A 13,416-nucleotide genomic window follows, 5' to 3' on the forward strand; every position below is an offset into this window, starting at 1 on the left:
TATAATGCTGGCTGTTTCATTTTCAGTTCCTTTCCTAACGATCCCTAGCACGGAGCATGCCTTTTTGACGACCGCCACACACTGGGTCAACATCTTCCTCGAGCTACATCTATTATGACCCCAAGATCTCACTTCGGGTCCCTCGCCTCCAGTTCAGACCCCATGAGCCTTCCGCAGTTCTTGCGTTCCGGTGCAACCCCCTGACCTAAAAGCAAATGAGTGCAGTTGCAGCAGTTAGCCTGATTAGGTTTGCAGTGGTTCCGAGCAGAATCTCAGGTGGTGATAAATGCTCTAATGACCTCTGCGGAGAGCTGCAAGACTTGGGAGGGTGGCCGGGGGGGGGGTGTTGTCTCCCGGGAAACCAGGGATAGAATGTTCTAACACGGAGTGCTGTGCGGAATAGAGTTTTCTCCTGATTAAAACCTTCAGGTTTCCTACAGGGGAGTGAAAGCTTTCTAATGAAGGATTGAACTGGATTTGGGCTGTGCCACAGTGAAAAGCTCTTTGTTTGCCGTTGAAAAGCTTGAAGGACTCAACGGTTTGGCTCCTGACACACACTTAAGGCCACCTGGAAACGCTAATCTATGCACACATTTCTTTGCGACAAAACATTCCTCTACGTCATTTTTTTCCTTCCCCACTGGCTCTTCATTAAAACCTTGAAGAGGTTCATATCGCTGAAGTTTGTAGCTGCTGCTGCTAAGGATAGGTAATGGGGGAGTTTGCAAAGGAGCAACTTTTAAGTGTTTGTTCTGCTAAGATTCTTAGCTTGAGAACTCTTGCCACTTCAGCTCAGTGGTTCTGGAGCCCAGAGTCGGTACGTTTGCCTCTGTGGCGTGAGAAGGTTTCAGCCCACATCCCGATCCTCAGTTGTCTCGGGAAACCTCCACAAAAGCATGTGGGATTATTACTTGTACAACACACAGTTCATTTGCTCAAGTGGTACAGATCAGTCAACTGAACTTTTTAGTTGATAAATCGGCGGTGGCTGGTTTTAATTGGTCAGAGGTTAGGGCAAATTGTAATACGAAAATGAAAATATTAAAAGACTTAATATGTTTTCTTACAGCATTTATTTATTCATGTCATAAAAGTTATATGCCGCTTGACTATAATAAAACCTTAAAGTGGTTTGTAAAAAAGAATGGAACAGTAGAAAAAAGTTTTTTAAAAAACAAACCAGTGTAAAACAGCTATTTAAAACATTCAAAAAGAAACACCCAAAACCAATAAGCTGAAAACGAGATTAAAACATGTGTCAGCGCTATACGTGTCTAGATAGGCTTGCCTAAACAAAACAGTGTTCATCAGGTGCCGAACAGAAACAGTGAATTGTCACTAAGCAGGGAGTTCCAAAGTATGGGGAAATGAGCAGTAGTTTTTGATAATTAAATCATAATCTATGTCTTCAATACAGCCTCTGCTAGCCTGGCGCCCTGCAGGTGTTTTGGACTATATCTCCTGTCAGGGGGGCTCCTTACAGGGAGCCCCCCCCCCAGTCATCCTGACATGCACTTTGTCCAGCGATAGCATCAGCAGCGGGTCAGGAGGGAGCGGTATGGAGGGAGGGCTCCAAGATGCTGCTGAGCCCTTGCACCGATTCAGACGGCCAGTAGAGGAAGGAAGGCTCAGTGACACAGCAGAGTCACAGCAATGTCCCAGCCAACAAGGGGAGATGGGACGCAGTCCCTTACGGCACCCGATTTGAGGCGCGCGCAGATGTAGGGCGAAGGGGAGGTGTTTTGGGGTCCCCAAGCTCTTATGTTGGACCAGAAACCGGAAGGCGGTATTGCCGGATTCTGGGAGCGACTAAGCAGTCATGTTTTCTGATGTCTCTGCACTGTAAATAGTGTGCACAATAAAACTCTCAAAGACAGAGTGGACTGGAGTGTCTTTACTCGGGAGTAGCCGCAATAATCCCCTGACATCTCCCATCATGGGAATTGTATTCCCAACTTAGCTTGGAGAAGGCTACTTTAGTTCCTATGGTGGGGAGGGTATATGATGATGAGCACATTTTTGTAAATTGGTTCAGGTCACAGCCACACCATGTGCTTAAAGTACTGTCTTGCCACTGGAATAATCACGGACAACCCTGAGAACTGTAGTTTGTTAACGGTGCTGGGAATTGTAGCATGGTGGGTCAGGCACCTTTTACAAACTGCAGTTCCCAGGATTCTCCATGTGGCACAATAGGACTTTAAATGTACAGTGGTGCCTCGCTAGATGAATTTAATTCGTTCCACGGGTCTTTTCTTATAACGAAAAATTCATCTAGCGAATCCCATAGGAATGCATTGAATTTTTTTTGAATTTTTTTTTGCCCACAGGAACGCATTAATTGAATTTCAATGCATTCCTATGGGAAACCGCGATTCGCTAGACAAATTTTTCATAAAACGAATTCGTCTAGTGAGGCAACCTCCGCTAGAAAAAAACCTTTCGTTAAGCGGAAATTTCGTTAAGCAGGGCATTCGTTAAGCGAGGCACCACTGTATGGTGCAAATGTGACCTTGATTGTAAATAAAAAGCGGGGGGGGGGGGGGACAGGACAGAGAGAATGAAGAAGCAGAGCCACATCAATAGCTTCCCAGCAGGTGGATCACTGTTGCTTACTGGGAGGGTTAGGCCAGTGGGCAGGTTGATTTTTAAAATAATGTAATCATGCTTTAAATTTATGGTGCAGATAAGGTCTGTGTATGGGACGTGGGTGGCGCTGTGTTTTAAACCACTGTGCTGCTAGGACTTGCCGATTGGAAGGTCGGTGGTTCGAGGCCCCGTGACGGGGCGAGCTCCCGTTGCTCTGTCCCAGCTCCTGCCAACCTAGCAGTTCGAAAGCACACAGTGCAAGTAGAAAAATAGGTACCGCTCCGGCAGGAAGGTAAACTGCATTGCTGTGCGCTGCTCTGGTTTCGCCAGAAGCGGCTTAGTCGTGCTGGCCATATGGCCTGGAAAAATTATCTGTAGAAGCAGACAAACGCCGGCTCCCTTGGCCTGTAAAGCAAGTTGAGCGCCGCAACCCTAGAGTCGTTCATGACTGGACTTAACTGTCAGGGGTCCCTTTACCTTTACCTTGAGGGTCTGTGTATGCCCAGAAACAAGCCCTAATGTGCTTCCAGAGAGGTGTCCATTGTGGGATGGGTGCTCTTGATGCATTCAGATTTATTGCAGGGTCCACACAATGGCACGGGCAAATGCTAAGCTATATTCTACACCCCTACCCTACATTTAATCTGGAGGAAATCCTGTAATATGAGAGAATAAAGAAACAACCTGGTGACAACAACCCATTTGAGATAGTTTAACAATCCATGTGCAATATTAAATCCCCATCTGTGAGCATAGGAACATAGGCTATCTTGTTTAGGTCTATCTAGCTTAGCATTGTCAACACCAGACCAACGCAGAGGAGTGATGGACCTTGTCATTCAGCAACATTAGGAAGGCCAGACCTGGTCTCTGCACCCTTGACTTTCAGCTGGTGGGTCAGGGGAGCAGCTCCGCCGCCCCCCGGCCCATGTTGCTCCCCGACACTGCAGCAAGAATGACGGGGAGTGCATGAAGTCCTGCCTGGATCGGCCTCCTGGCTGCCTGCTTGCTCATTCCACTGGACTATCTGCCCATTTGTTTGCTCAGCTGGGCCGCCTGCTTGCTTAAACTCCAGGCTTCCCTCCCTCTGCTGTGCATGCGAGTGAGTGAGCAAGTGGGCAGGCAGTGGTAATGCCCACTTGCTTTGTGTGCCTGCTAACTTGTGCCACCAGCCTGCCTTCTTCATTCTCCCACTCTGCCCATTGTTGTCACACTGCAGTTCATGCGGCCCCCTGCTGCCAGACATGTGAACTGCAACGTGATGCACGTTCCCACCCTGCATAAATATTATATAGTAAGAAATTAAGAAATGCTTGCTTGGGTTAAAGGTGGGTCCCGAGTCTAAAAAAGTTGAAAACTACTGATTTACTCTGTTTGGCAGCAACTTCCCAGGGTTTCAGACAATGAATTTTCCCCAGCCTTGAATGGAGGTGTTTGGGATTGAGCCTGGGGCACCCTGCATGCAAGCACATCCCATCTGCCACAGAGCCTTCCCCTTCTATTCGTACTCTGCCCACGATTGCAGCTTAAGGCATCATTTTCCCTGTGGTGTTTTGCAGGGAAAAAGAGGAGGAAAATCTACTGCCAAATCACTCAGCACCTACTTGAGAACCATCAGATGTGGAAGAAAGTCGTTGCGGAGGAGGAACGGAAAGCTGGGGCAGAAAAGCAACCCTCCGAAGAGATTGAGGCTATAAAAGAGGAGGAGGAAGAAAAAGGGAAGCCCAGAGGGGAAGAGGAAAGCAAAGCGCCCGAGACAAACCAATGACAAGGATAGGATGCTGAGCAGTATTTCGAGACAAAGATGACTTGCGCACCTGTTCCTTTTTACAAGCCAGCACAACACTTAGACACAACACTGTAGAAAAACGGGGATGATGCACCTACAGCTGTTTAAGTTGTTTCTCTTTACCTTTAGACTCCTCCACTCAAAGAAGCTTTCACACTGCAACACCAACTTTTACAGACTTTCGTATGGGATGGGAATATTAGCTTGGGTTTATCAGCTTCATTTGTTTTGTTTTCGTTTTTTTAATGATGGCATATTATGGTAACTGTGATAATGAAAGAGGAAAGGAGGAGGAGTGATTTATGCTCGCAGTGAAGGGAGTGGCAGTTGCCCTTGTTCTTTTGTCTCCATGATATGGCGCCAGTGATCTTATCCGTGAAATATTGGTTCTGTTCTGCCAGTATAGATATACATGTGGGGGCGGTACGCATAGCATCCCTGAACAAATGGATGTGAGGCTGGCTGTGGCACTAGAGTGTGTTATCTCAGCACATGGGCATAAGGATCCGACCCCAGAATGCCACGAAAGTGGCAACTGCATGGGGTGTAAATTTTGTCTGCAAATGTGACCCCCTTTTCTTTCTCAGCCTCGGGAAGCCTGTGTTAGAAGCACTCTGTCTTTCTTCTTCTTCCGCACAACTCAGAATAATTCAGGCAGGCATAACATAACCCAGGGGCACCTTTGGGCTCTGCAAAGCAAGGGCAGCCAATGGCTGGAGCAATCTTTTCTGCAGCTGGCTGGTTGCTCGTTTCCTAAAAGGGGGATCCATTGGCAAGTTAACACTAGCTGTATTCACACCTGCAGACTGTACAAGTTTACACTGGATCACACGTACGCTTTGTACACGTTGCAAGCAACCGACACCAGTTGCCTGCAGAAGGGAATGCACAACCAACCACTGGCGCTCATCCGTCATGTCCAAAGGTATTCCCAGTCTCGTGAATCAGAAAGCGCTGGGGAGAGATATTTGCATGGCACTCTTCAATGCCTCCTTTGATAATAATCACATGATTTCAGGGGTCTTGTGGACTTATGAAAGAAGAGGCATATTGGCTCATTCTCAGTTTATTGTCAAGTCAGGACCGGAGATGCTTGGTCACGTCTGATTGTGATATTTTCAGTTAATACTGGAATTTGCGAGGAGGGTCATCAAACTTGGTCCTCTGCAACAGCAGCTTTCAGGTTGTCTGTTTTGGGGGGAATGTGTTCGGCATTGATTAGTTTGCTGCAAATCTTGTGTATATCGTTGGTAGTGAGAAGCAAGCTGTATTTTGGGGGGGAGTTATTCTACCATTACGGATCTTCCCATAAAGCAGTGGAGGGGAACTTGTGGCCTTCCAGATGTTCTTGGACTCCAGTTGCCATCAACGCCAGCCAGAGTAACCAGTGGTCAAGGACGATGGGCATTGTAATCTTTCAACATATGGAGGGACATCGGTCCCCTTCCTAGAAAAAGCCATGGCAGATTTCCAAAGAGCCCCAGAGTTCTCTGAAACACAGTTTGGGAAACTACTGGCGGGTTTAACTCTTGGCAGAAGCGCCTGTGGAAAGCATCTGTGCAAAAGTGGGGGGGGGACTTTTGAGGGTGGGGTTATCTTTATGCTCCTCTTTCAGGACAGGGATTAACCTTGCTTCTGCTTTTCGGTGAAGGTTGTTTCCCATGTAGCCTTTGACGTCCGCTGGAAAAATCCTATGTAGAATCAGTTATAATTTAACTTTTCCTATAAAAGTATGCTTGCAGGGCTACAATAATCTGGCAAATGCATGTATTAGGTTTCAAGGCCCTCTCAAAATACCTTTAAGGAGGCATTGTGATTGGGTGGGTGGGGAGGGTGCAGAACAGGTGTGGAGAACCTTTGGCCCTCCAGATGTTTCAGACCCACACCTCCCAATAACCAAGCTTGCTGCGGCTGATGGGAGTCGCCGTTCAGAAACAGCTGGAGGACTGACAGTTCCTCACACCTGGTGTAGAAAATGATATGAATTTAGGGACTGAATGCACATTGTCAGTGTTTATTTTTCCCCCTGTTCTCACAGCCCCTAATGTCGGTCATGTGGGGTTTTATTTTTAAAAGGAGGCTTCACTCTCAGTCTTTAAAAGCAGCAGGATGAGAGATGTGGAATCACCCAGAATCTTTGAAGTCAAAGGACCTTTGCAGTGCTTAAACTGAAGAGCACAGAGGCCTACCCTTTGTGTGTGAGAGAGAGCAGCCACTGGAAGTGAGGTCAAAGCATGTCACTCTGCAGCAAGGAATTAATTGGTATTTAATAGCTTGCTTAGATCCTCCTTGATCCAACAGAAGGATTTATTTATTTTTACTTTGGAATTCAGTTTTGCTGTTTTGAAAAGCAAACAGAAGATCAGGTCTTCAGCAATATGTTTTCTTTGGTCGCTTAACTGATTATTATTTTTTAATCTCCTTGTCCATGATTTGCTTATCTATATGTAAATATGGAAATGCCTTTTGGGTCTTGTAGATAATAAGGGGGAAGAAGGGTGGGGCATTTTTGTAAAGATAATTTAAGAGGGGGAAAACCTATTTTTTAAAAAATAAAATGTAGCCATTTGCTTGTTCGACAAATAAGATCTTGCATAATTGGTAGTTAGACTTCAGCATCAATCCTCAGAGGCAGCTTTTACCAAGGATAACTGAGTTTCAGTATCAAGAGTCTAGCCATTGATCACTGCCCAGCTTGAGTTTCAGTAGTACGATATGTGGAGAGGGATCTACTTGCATAACTTAAGGTGTGCTCCGAAATTGTGCCAAAGTTAGTGTGCCATTCCTGAGACTAATACCTTAGTTATTGTGCATGATGCTCCAAAGATGTTTATTTACCTGCCTTCTTTTCCCATTCTTGCTTCTCAGTGGCCTCCAGGTACCACATCCTGCAGGATTACGAGCATCAGCTACCATGTGCAAGTTAAACATTTTCCAGGGAAACAAATCTTCAGCATCAGAGTCTAGTCGTTTATTGTCCTTGGCTTCCTTGTGCTAGGAAAAAGGCAAAGGCAAAGGAGAGGGAACTTGATTAGGGGGCTGTTGTCTCTCACACTGTTTAGGCCACATCCTCACCAAATTTATAGCATGGTTATATTGCTTTAACTGTCACAGCTTTGCCCATGGAATCCTGGGAACTTTAGTTTGTTAAGGGTGCTGAGAATCATTGGGGAAAACCAGTTCCCCCTCACAGAGCTACAGTTGCCAGAGAAGAGGAATTGATTGTTGAACCACTTGGGGAATTGTAGCTCTGTGAAGGGGAATATGGACCTCCTACCAGCACCCATAACAAACTTCAGTTCCCAGAAATCTTTGGAGGATACCATTGCTGTTTAATAAAATAGTATAACAGTGCTTTAAGTGAATGGGTGCAGATGTGGCCTTGGTAATGTCCTGCAAGTGGCAAGAGTAGACCAAAAAATAGAGATTGAGGTGAATCACAGAAATGACCATCTCTACACACACACACACACACACTCACTCACTCACCGTTTTTCCTCCCATGGTTGTCCCCAAATGTAAAAGATAGATGTCAAACACACATGTTGTATAAATGCACTTGTCAAAGAACTGGGATTCGTTCAGTCAGGTCTGGCGCAAGACATCTCAATTCCTGAGGCAAATGGCAAGATGGTGCCCTCCCTCGATTCCATAGGCAGAATCCAACTCAGCTGGTAGTTCGATCTTTCTTAGGCGCCACCTGGTGGCATCCTCCACCAAAACTCAGGTCAGCTGGATAGTTTAGCAGGTACAGCTCTGTTCTCCAATAGCTTGCCACCACTCCTCATCTCTTCCCCCCTCCCACTGCCTCACTTTACCTCACAGTAAGGCTGGCCTCGATGAGTGCCAGCTGAGTGCGCCCTTAACGTCCGGGTTTGTCGATGTGTGATGTGTGAAATTACCCTTGTTTCAAAACTTCAGAATCCCAGGCCTGTGGTATATATGCCAGTGTGATGTAGTGAACACAGGATCAGCCCTTTCTGTGATTTTTCTCAGTGCTTTTCCTTGTCCCTGTTTGGTTAATCTTCGTTGATGGCCTCTTCACCCTTCAAGCCTGAATCTGGCTGTATTTTCAGCTAGCTTGGCGCTTTTGTGGGAGAGGTCGTTTCTCTGCCTGCTTCGTGTCTTCTTGTTCCCACAATTCCTGCATTCAACGAAGCCCCTCTTCCTTTTCAGGAGTGCTTGCATTCTCATATTAGCCTGACTTTTTCCAGCCTCCTCTAGTTCTTTTCATACAACTCAAAATCACCAGGAAGTCTCTGGCTTACGCACCCAAAAGTTTTTGCACAGCACCCTTCCACCACCCTATCTGTAATTCGAGAACCAGATTTCTGGGAAACCCACAAGGCTCCTTTGGAGAGGAACTCCAAAGTCCCTTCATCCACAGCCCCTCTGGCTTGGTGGAAGAGAGTTGGGGAGGGTGATCATTCTGTACTAAAATGCAAGGGTTGCTCTGAGCTGCTGATATTTTACAAAAATAAATAAAATGTTAACCTCACCAAGCATGGGCTAAACGAAATGCTTGTGGCCAAAGGAATATTCCTCTTCGCAGTTTTCTCTGAAGCACAATCAATGACTGCAATCCAAACTCATATCCCAGCAAATTAACCAAAATCCCAGTTTCTGGGTGTGTGCATTTTTTTGTGGGGAGAGCTGTGTGTTTTGCATAACCTTTCTGCGTATCGTGCCCAAACACATTTCTCATGGTGTCCAGAAGCACTTGAATCTATTTTGGTAAACTCACTGGGCCTTTCTTCATCAGCATGATTTCTTTTGCAATAGATGCACAGGTCAACAGTTCGCATCGCTTGCAACCCTGAAATCACAGCTCACAGCTGTCTGTAGCTTCACAGTAATTGTTTTAATGGAGAGACATTCCAAACTCCAGGCCCCTGCCTGCTCCTAAAAACTAGCTCTGCTGGAAAACTCCTGGGAATCCTTAGGTGAGCAAGAAAGAGAATATTTGAAAGGAGGGAGTAACTTTGGAAGCAGGGTAAAATCAGAGATTGTCTTTTGCCAGTGGTGGTCATTAGAAATAGATCTGCTTTTGTTTCCAATGTCCTGTTGGTTTCTGTAGTGTTGGTGTGGCTGTTTCTAACTTAACTCGACAAGCCTTTCTTGCGAGTGCAGTAGCTAACCTAACCTCCGTATAAGCCTAAAGAGTTCCTGAGTGATCAGGATCAGGAATGAAGAGCATTTTTCAACCCAAACTGATGAGAAGAACGCAACAGTGATGAAGGCAAAAATAGGCATAGTTATATAATAAGATCCCTGCAGGATCAGGTTCAGAGACCAACCAGTAGTAGCCATTGATAGCCTCGCCCGCCCCTAAATTTATATCACAGTAGCTGAGTGGGGATTTGAACCCTGGTCTCAGTCCCAAACCCTTAACTGCTACACCACACATAAAGTGTCATGGCGTGGCATGGTTGCAGCTCCCACACAGCCCGGATTTTTTTGTTCCTTGGTTTGGCGGATTGCTCTTAAAGTATCCATTTCAGGATAAGGACTAATCCCTTGGAAAATATTGTTATGACACACTTACGGGATTTTTGGTTTCGGTTTTGTTTGTCTGAATATAAGTGGCTTTATCAAATGCCAACTAAGTTTTGCCCTTCATTGACAATGCTCCAGTGGAGAGATTCCGTATATGGTGTCGCTAAGAATTGGACACCAAAGAGCTGTGCCATTTTCTGGCTTCTTGAAAACTTGGGTGTCCCCCAGCTGGCAAGCACTCAGATGGTTTAACAGGCAACACGGGAAGAGATCATGTAATTCCAGGGCAGTGAATGGGTGTCAAAATCATTCCCGCCTCACTCAAACTCTTAGGTCTGCCTTTGAAACTCTCAGCCAAGATCCAAATCTGCACTATGCACTGAATTTGGGACTGGCTTAGTTACAAATTAGGAAGTAAGCCCTTCAAGACAGTCTAAAAATCCAGCATGCTTTGTTTAGGTCACTAAAGATGCAGTGGACATTGTTACAGGATAATTTGGACTGAGATGGAAGGAACCATCCAGGCAATGAAACTCTTGTTACAGGAAATGCTAATGCTGGGTTCATACCATCATGCATGTCGATGGAAGTTATGAACAGCAGAGTGATCAGGCAGGTGCTAGGGAGCAGTGATCACAGCATTCTGGCTGTTCCTCGTAAGCCTCCCCAATCTGCTCCCCTCTGAGGAGGACAGGCCAAACGGCCTGTTCTGGACCCCCTCTGCTAATTTACAGTACTCTAGTGCCTCGAGTATGGTGGCTGGCATCCTCTGACCAGCATCGAAGCAAGATTCGTCTGCCAGTCCAGTCAGCTTCTGAAAGTGGAATGGAGAGCAGGGCGCCATCTTGACCTTCACCTCAAACAGTAAAATGTCTTGAAAAGTAAATTGAAACAAATGGAGAAGTCCTTGCAGGCGAGTTCCATACACACCTTGGAGCTCCTCCAGCACCTGCAATCAGATTATAATTGGATTAGAGCAACTGAGTGCCAAGCATTTGCATTATCTGAACCTCTGGTTAACCAGACCCAGTGGCTCAAATGTCGTTATTCCTGATATCGCCTGATCCTATTTTACTGGATAGTCCTATTAAGAGAGGTAGGGTTGCCAGACTCAATAGAGGACAGGACGTCTGTGCCTTTAATTGCCCTGCTCTCTTTTGAGTCTGGAAACCTTGAAAAGAAACCAACAGACCCTTTGTTTAATTTCCAAGCAAAGGGTCTGCTGGTTTCTCTTTAAGGTTTCCAGACTCAAAAGAGAGCAGGGCAATTAAAGGCACAGAAGTCCTGTCCTCTATTGAGTCTGGCAACCATAAAGAGAGGAGGCGGTGTGTGGAAGGCCAAAGTTCCTGCCTACCCACAGAAGGGATCTGCTAGACCTCATATCTCTGGCAACTGGAAGACCCAGATGCTACTCCTCCTCAGGGGGTCAGCTTTGGCCCACAGGCTCCTCAACTGCCAATTCCTGGCCCACCATTTTTTCCCCAGGCATGCCTTTTCATATGTGTGATCCCATTTGCCTGCACTAGTTTTGGTGTGTGGCATCCACACCAGGTGATGCTTAACCGTTTGTTTCCCAGATGCAAGCACATAGCCTCACATCATTTGCATAATCACACATCCTCACGTTTGAAATACGTTCTGCAACTATGTCCAGCTTCGATACGACTAATCCTTTGAGGTTAAAAATGGTGCCCCAGGCAACCCTTTGAAAGATGATTATGTACTTGACTGTCACAAGACTTGAAGCAGATTCCTTTGTTAGTGCAAAATTCACATTGGAACAAATGGGTGTGTACACACTCTCTTTCCTGTAAAGCATTGCACGCCCAATTTTCCCCCCAGCGAATCATTTTGCTTCCGAACACTCAAGGCATGGAGCGCCTCTCTAAGGTGTATCTGTTGATGACACGGGCTATGTTTTCGAATCAAGCTGAGCTTTCGGCAGATCGTGGCGGTCCTTGTTTATTACATGTTAAAGAATGCATTCTCAATGTTCCATTAGATGGGTTTACACTTTTCTTTTTTAAAAGAGTCCATTTGCAGAGTTTACGGGCGCTAAAATCTTGCAGGTTTTCCTCTAAAGCAATATCTTAAGCTATCCGCTTTTTTAAAAAAAGAAAAAGAAGAAATCTACGAAAACGTAAGGGCATGATCCAGCCGCAGTTCAGCACTTCCAATGCTTGATATTGAAGGTAGTGGCCACCCTCACTCTCTGCCTCTCCTGCATGCCATCAAAGCCTGGTTGCTATTTCTCTCAGAAACTCTTATTTCATAAGGTCTTGGAGCATGTGAATGAAGCTCAGGGGTAGCGAAGGTGCCAGATGTGTCATTTCAGCCCTCTCTGTCCAGCACCCCATGCCATGCCCCTCTCTGGTCCTGATTCCCCCCCCCTTGAGAGTTTCTGCCAAGTGGGAATGTCTCCTTGACCTCTGACTGTGCCTCTTCCATACCTGCACAACGGTAAAATTTGCATGCGCTGCTCCTCCCACTCTTCTCTCTGGCTCCGCCCACTGCCGGCATGCGACACACAGCGTTCCTCCTTGAGGCTGCAATTCTATGCAGATGAACCTGGGAGCCAGTCCTGTTGAGATCAGTGAGTGGGACTGGGCTGCAGATTTCTCATTGAAATTAGGACTAAGTGCCTCACTTTTGGCTGACTCGTGCCCGAAGAGAACTGCCAACCAAAATAGGAAGCTGGGGGACGGGGACGGGACGTGTCATCAGTATTGGTCCATTTTAAACACGGTGTTCTTTTCACTAAGTACTACATTCATTAATTTATATTTATATATTGTCAATATTGTTGTAATAACCAAGCCTCCTCTTTTTGTTTTGAACACTTCAAGAACAAGGCCTTGTATTTTTTTTGTGTGAGTGCGATTTTCTTTTCTTCTCTTTTTTTTTTTAAAAAAAGATGATGCTCTTTCACGGACCGACGGAAATCTTTTTTCTCCTTTCACTGATAACCTTGCACTTAAGACATGTAGCAATACTTAATATATTCCCTTCACAAGTATTTGTTAAGTGATTTTTAGTTAATGGCTGATAAATGTTTTTGTACAAAATAGATTCTGTACAGGGATTTAAACAAACAACAAAAAAACAAAGAGAGAAATCTTTTAGATAAACATTATTTATTTTTACTGTTTTTTGTAAGTTAGACACTATAATGATGCTCCTCTTTTTTGCCAGAATTACTGGAAGTGCCTCTTGGTATAAATGTATAATAGTAAATATGTATTCAGAATTATTAGAGATAAACCTGTCACACAAAAAAATGAACAATGTGGATGTTGCAATGTGAAGAAAACAAATATAATTCTGTGGTATCATATTGGTTTGCTGTTCTTTCTTTCTTTCCTTAGAAGGCTGGTTCTCTGACGCTACTTTCTGTAGGAAAAAAAATAACGGCTACAAATGCCGCTAGGATAATGGTGATAATACAGCATTTGTATAGCACTTCAATGACAGTGCCTTATTTTGATCCTTACAAAGTTCATTCTGCACCATAGGAACATGTCACGTCCCAGATCAAGTGACCA

The 13,416-nt window shown here is 45.3% G+C and overlaps 1 protein-coding gene across 4 annotated transcripts in view; it reads left to right on the forward strand.

Annotated features, from left to right (window-relative positions):
* PDE3A (phosphodiesterase 3A) overlaps positions 1-13,208 on the forward strand; it is a 263,891-nt gene extending 250,683 nt beyond the window's left edge. For 3 of the 4 annotated variants that reach the window (XM_035127082.3, XM_088652453.1, XM_035127085.3), the window contains one exon: positions 4,149-13,208. In XM_035127082.3, the coding sequence (XP_034982973.3) occupies positions 4,149-4,357 (209 nt within the window). In that variant the 3' untranslated portion in view covers positions 4,358-13,208. Of the gene's footprint in view, positions 1-1,417; positions 1,546-4,148 lie in introns of those variants that run through there. The other variant, XM_088652452.1, reaches the window with a different exon arrangement.
* Positions 13,209-13,416: the final 208 nt, after the last annotated feature.

This window comes from Zootoca vivipara, chromosome 9, assembly GCF_965207765.1.
Source record: "Zootoca vivipara chromosome 9, rZooViv2.hap1.1, whole genome shotgun sequence".
Lineage (NCBI taxonomy): Eukaryota > Metazoa > Chordata > Lepidosauria > Squamata > Lacertidae > Zootoca > Zootoca vivipara.